The 6000-nt window shown below is 46.9% G+C and overlaps 1 protein-coding gene across 1 annotated transcript in view; it reads right to left on the bottom strand.

The window, feature by feature from the left end:
* Positions 1-6000, bottom strand: part of arhgap1 (Rho GTPase activating protein 1) — a 50746-nt gene that overhangs the window by 25035 nt on the left and 19711 nt on the right. The window contains exon 2 of the mRNA XM_062054107.1: positions 959-1194. Coding sequence (XP_061910091.1) covers positions 959-1082 — 124 coding nt within the window. The 5' untranslated portion in view covers positions 1083-1194. The remainder of the gene's footprint in view (positions 1-958; positions 1195-6000) is intronic.

The following is a 6000-nucleotide window of genomic DNA, read 5'->3' as shown; positions in this document are numbered from 1 at the left end:
GTGTTCTACTGTAGATTCCTCAAGTGTCATTCATGTTATGGCATTAGTTAATTGAATCATGGGTAATTCCTCTAAGTTAGAACTGGGCTTTGATGTGCTGAAACCACAGATCTGTGTTGTTCTGCAAACACTTGGTAAACTTGACAGTCACAGCTACGACACGCCAAAGGCTCACAAATGTCATGTATGATATTGATGTCAAAGATGAAGTGCTTCAACAGAGTTCATGTCTACTTCACATTGCCCAGACAGCTGCTGAGAGTTAAAAGCGGTCTTCTTCACATTAAGTGTAGCGCCAAGTTTCATCGAGTCCTGCTATGTCTTGTCTTTTGACATCACTCATGCCAAAAACGAACGTTCGACAACCGTTGAAGATGAAGAGTATCAAAAAATAGTTCTGCCAAAACTTGGTCAACTTGATAGTTGCGGTGAAGACAGCGCCAAGATTAGCATACCTGTTAGCCAGAAATGAACGTCCCGCTTGGTAAGTATATTTTATTGATTGCCACAACATTATAGAAAATAAGAAATACTTCACTGTAATACAAAAGACACAAAGAAGACTAAATTTAACACTTAATTTAGGCAAAAAATAAGTAGAATATGCTTTAAAAAACTAAAAACTGAGGACGCAATATTTGAAACATGGTATGGCGAGAGATGACTGTATAACATTCATCTATTTTGTCTAAGATGTGGCTAAATCCAGATGAATAGGTTAGCTTAATTTAATCCATGTAACATTATTTTTAAATGGGAACAATTTATTGCGTACACTTGGTTTTTTGTCTGACCTTTTGGAACGGGTTACTCAAAAAAATAGAGGCAACGCTGTGTATGAATTACTTCCCCAGATTCTTGAGGAACTTATGTTTTGGCTACAAAAAAATGTATGTGTCCATGCTGTGCATGTCCTCGCCATTGTACATAAAGTGTAATGGAAGTATGAGCCACAGACCAGACTTGCTGAGAGTTGACTCATCCGCCGGAAACTGTTGGTCTTCTAAGGTGGCCAGCTTCAATTGGCCCAGTTGGGCTGTAGCTGGGTCTTCACTCAAATCCACCAGCAGCTCCGAAGACATTGCACACGACAGGGTGGCACAGCACACAAGCACTCAAACAACCACACACAGAACTCTTCGACACACACACTCACACAAGCACACACACACAAACAAGTAGGAGATAAGAGTCCTGAAAAACATAAACGTCATCAATGCGGTTACAATATGTACAGAAAAATAGACAATAGATCAACATAATTTATTATATGGTTGTAAATGACAACTGCATTGCATCACACTTAGAGCTAATTACAACCAATGTGGCAATTGTAATTTTTTTTATCTCAGACAGTGTCAATAAAAGCTGAGCATTATTAACTTCGTAAAAATAATTTGTGATGCAGCTCTGCAGGATATTATAGGAATGTGCAGGAGTAATGGCTGCCATCCGTTTCAGCTCAACAGCTGCCTTGGTCAGTGAGTTGGGAGCTTGGGCTTCAAGCCTACTGGCTAGCATGCTTGACTCTCAGGAGTGTGCAGGTCTGGACCGCGCAGTATGACCATTGTTACACATATGTACCTGCTAAAATTACCAAAGAGGATATTGTCCAAGACAATTTCAACTGCATCACTTCGACTGTACTCTTCTAATCTCTTAGACACCACACATACATCTCCCAACCTTCATTAAGTTATGCAAACAAATGCACTGTGTTACCGCCAATGTTTGACGTTATACTAACTGACAGATTGTTGTTTTAAATAAATGTAGATACTAACCAACAGGCATAGACCATGTCACTGCTGCGAACCCCACGCATGCGCATGCACTCACGCGCATACACACACACGCACATGCACACACATTAGTGAAAAATATATATAATATATAACAAAATACATACAATCAAAATATTGCCCAGGCCTCGGACAATGGTATACAACAATGGCTTTCTGGCTTTAAAGGCCTACTGAAATGATTTTTTTTAAATTTAAACGGGAATAGCAGATCCATTCTATGTGTCATACTTGATCATTTCGCGATATTGCCATATTTTTGCTGAAAGGATTTAGTAGAGAAAATCGACGATAAAGTTCGCAACTTTTGCTCGCTGATAAAAAAAGCCTTGCCTGTACCGGAAGTAGCGTGACGTCACAGGAGCTAGTATTCCTCACAATCCCCCATTGTTTACAATGGAGCGAGAGAGATTCGGACCAAGAAAGTGATGATTACCCCATTAATTTGAGCGAGGATGAAAGATTCGTAGATGAGGAACGTTACAGTGAAGGACTTGAGAGGCAGTGATGGACGTATCTTTTTTCGCTCTGACCGTAACTTAGGTACAAGCTGGCTCATTGGATTCCACACTCTCCTTTTTCTATTGTGGATCACAGATTTGTATTTTAAACCACCTCGGATACTATATCCTCTTGAAAATGAGAGTCGAGAACGCGAAATGGACATTCAGTGCCTTTTATCTCCACGACAATACATCGGCGAAATGCTTTAGCTACGAGCTAACGTGATAGCATCGTGCTTTAACTGAATCAGAATCAGAATCAGAATCAGAATAGTTTTATTGCCATTGTTTGAGAACGGGTTCACAAACTAGGAATTTTTCTTGGTGCAAACGTGCGACATAAAACACATATAACACATATTTGGTAAAAAAAGAGCTGTGACTGAGCTATCAGATAGACTTAGAAGGGATTCAAGGAATTCAAGGAGCTGCTGTTAGGAGTTCTTGTTCATTTGCTTGATGGCCGAGGGGAAAAAACTGTTCAGGTGGCGGGAGGTGTGGGTCTGGATGGAGCGTAGTCTCCTGCCTGAGGGGAGAGGGGAGAATAGTGTGTGTCCAGGGTGAGAAGAGTCAGCTGTGATCCGACCCACACGCCTCCTGGTCCTGGAGGAGAACAAGTCCTGGAGGGATGGGAGCTTGCAGCCAATCACCTTCTCCGCAGCACGTACGATGCGTTGCAGTCTATTCTTATCCTGGACTGTGGCGCCGGGGAACCACACTGTGATGGAGGAGGTCAGGATGGACTCTATGATGGCTGAGTAAAACTGCACCAGCATCTCGGTCGGCACCTTAAGTTTCCTCAGCTGCCGCAGGAAGTACATCCTCTGCTGGGCCTTCTTGATGAGGGAGCTGATGGTCAGCTCCCACTTGAGGTCCTGGGTGATGGTGGTGCCAAAGAAACGGAAGGAGTCCACAATGGGGACGGGGGTGGGAGAGTCAATCAGGGTGAGGGGGGATGGTGGGGCTGTGACTTTCCTGAAGTCCATGATCATCTCCACTGTTTTCTGGGCGTTCAGCTCCAGGTTGTTGAGGCTGCACCAGGACGTCAGCCGGTCCACCTCTCTCCTGTAGGCGGACTCATCGCCATTCGAGATGAGCCCGATGAGGGTGGTGTCATCCGCAAACTTGAGCAGTTTTACGGATTGGTGACTGGAGTGCAGCAGTTTGTATACAGGGAGAAGAGCCAGGGGGAGAGTACACAGCCCTGAGGAGTACCAGTGTTTGTGGTTCGACTGTCCGAGACAATCTTCCCCAGCCTTACGTGCTGTCTTCGGTCTGTCAGGAAGTCATTAATCCAACTGCAGAGGGAGTCGGGCACGCTGAGCTGGTAGAGCTTGTCTCGTAGCAGTCCAGGGAGGATGGTGTTGAAGGCAGAGCTGAAGTCCACAAACAGGATCCTAGCGTAGGTTCCTGGGGAGTCCAGATGCTCCAGGATGAAGTGGAGGGCCAGGTTCACTGCATCATCCACAGACCTGTTGGCTCTGTAGGCGAACTGCAGTGGGTCCAGGAGGGGGGTGGTGATGTCCTTGAGGTGGGGCAGGACCAAGCGCTCAAAGGACTTCATGACCACAGACGTCAGCGCGACCGGCCTGTAGTCATTTAGTCCTGTGATCCGTGCTTTCTTGGGGACAGGGACAATGGTAGAGGTCTTAAAGCAGGACGGCACGCGGCATAGCTCCAGAGAGGTGTTAAAAATGTCAGTGAAGACAGGAGCCAGCTGGTCCGCACAGTGTCTGAGAGTGGAGGGGGAGACACCATCCGGCCCGGGGGCCTTCCGCATATTCAGCTTCAAGAACTGCCGGCGTACATCCTCTTCTTTAATGGAGAGGGTCTTTACAGTCTTATTGTGTTTTTGGAGTCCTGTGATGTCATTGGAGTCCTTTGAGTCCTTTAACTCCTTTAATGATGTGCTGGCATTGGTGGGGAGGGTGATGGTGGGGGGAGCATGGCTTTGATGAGCTGAAGGCCGTTCATGACGACAGTAATGTGTGTTGAGGCCCTGAGCGAGAGTCCGGTCATTCAGGGCCTGGGGGGTTTTGGGCTTATAGTTCGTAAGGGCCCTTAGACCTCTCCAAACTGCCGCAGAATCATTGGAGCGGAACTGTTCCTGTAGACGGTTAGAGTACACAGATTTAGCTTTCTCCACTTCCCTGGTGAAGTGGTACTTCGCTTCTCTGTATGTACTTCGGTCCCCGCTTCTCCACGCAGCCTCCTTCTTCTTGCGCAGCTGTCGGATCTTGGGTGTGAACCAGGGCTTGTCGTTGTTATAACAAACCCTGGTGCGCGTTGGAATGATGCGCGCCTCATTGAACTGTATGTATGAGGTCACAGTGTCCGTATACTCGTCCAGATTGTTCGTGGCCGCTCCAATTGCCTCCCAGTCTGTCGTTTCCCAACAAGCATGCAACTCGTCCACAGACTCGGCGGTGAAACACTTAATGTTCCTCATAACAGGTTTAGCCAGTTTCAGTCTCTGTCTGTATGAAGGGATTAAGTGCACCATCACGTGATCTGATAGTCCAAGAGCAGCGCGCGGGACTGCATGAAAAGCCTTGCTCAATGTAGTGTAGCAGTGATCCAGCGTGTTCTCCTCTCTGGTTGGGCATTTAATAAACTGTCTATACTTTGGTAATTCCTGGCTCAAATTTCCCTTGTTAAAGTCACTAAGCACGATAACAAGAGAGTCAGGAAAAGACCGTTCCACATGTAAGATCTGTCCTACGAGCGCGCGCTGAGCGTCACGCACGTCCGCGCCGGGCGGGATGTAAACAGCCACGAGAATGAATGAAACAATCTCACGCGGTGAGTAAAAGGGCTTACAGTGGATGAATAAATATTCCAGAGAAGAAGAACAGTGTTTAAAAATCGCTGTCACGTCTGTGCACCAGCTATTGTTGATAAAGAAGCATAGTCCCCCGCCTCTTTTTTTGCCAGAGAGCGCCGCGTCTCGGTCCGCGCGGAGGAGATGAAAGCCCTCCAGTTGAAGCGCGCTGTCCGGGACACTTGCGCTCAGCCAAGTCTCCGTGAAACACATGATGAGGAGAAGTCCTTGTTCCTTCTCATCAGCAACGCTAGCTCGTCCATCTTGTTGGCAAGTGAGCGGACGTTGGAGAGGAAGATGCCTGGTAGAGGCGTGCGTAATCCCCGTCCGCGAAGACGGACAAGTGCGCCCGCTCGCTTTCCTCTTCGGTGCGGTTTCCCTCTTTTGAGCACAAAATGGACCAAATCCGCAGCTGGCGCTAAGATGACCGGTAACAAGTCCATAGGGATGGTGGATCTGATGTTCAGTAGCTCTTCACGGGTGTAAGAGCACCCGGAAACACAATTTATGTACAAAAACAAACAAAACAGAGCGCACGAAAGCACAGAGGCAGCCTTCATTGGCGCCATGATGATGACGTATGACTGCATATAGAAACAAAAAAAATAAACCCCTGACTGGAAGGATAGATAGAAAATCAACAATAATATTAAACCGTGGACATGTAAATACACGGTTAATGCTTTCCAGGCTGGCGAAGGTTAACAATGCTGTGCTAACGACGCCATTGAAGCTAACTTAGCAACCGGACCGCACAGAGCTATGCTAAAAACATTAGCTCTCCACCTACGCCAGCCAGCCCTCATCGGCTCATCAACACCCGTGCTCACCTGCGTTCCAGCGATCGGCAGAAGGACGAAGGACTTCACCCGAT

The sequence above is a fragment of the Entelurus aequoreus genome, linkage group LG07, assembly GCF_033978785.1.
Source record: "Entelurus aequoreus isolate RoL-2023_Sb linkage group LG07, RoL_Eaeq_v1.1, whole genome shotgun sequence".
In the NCBI taxonomy this organism is placed as follows: domain Eukaryota; kingdom Metazoa; phylum Chordata; class Actinopteri; order Syngnathiformes; family Syngnathidae; genus Entelurus; species Entelurus aequoreus.
The sequence above is the reverse complement of the archived record's forward strand: the minus strand, read 5'-3'. Positions and strand labels throughout refer to the sequence as shown.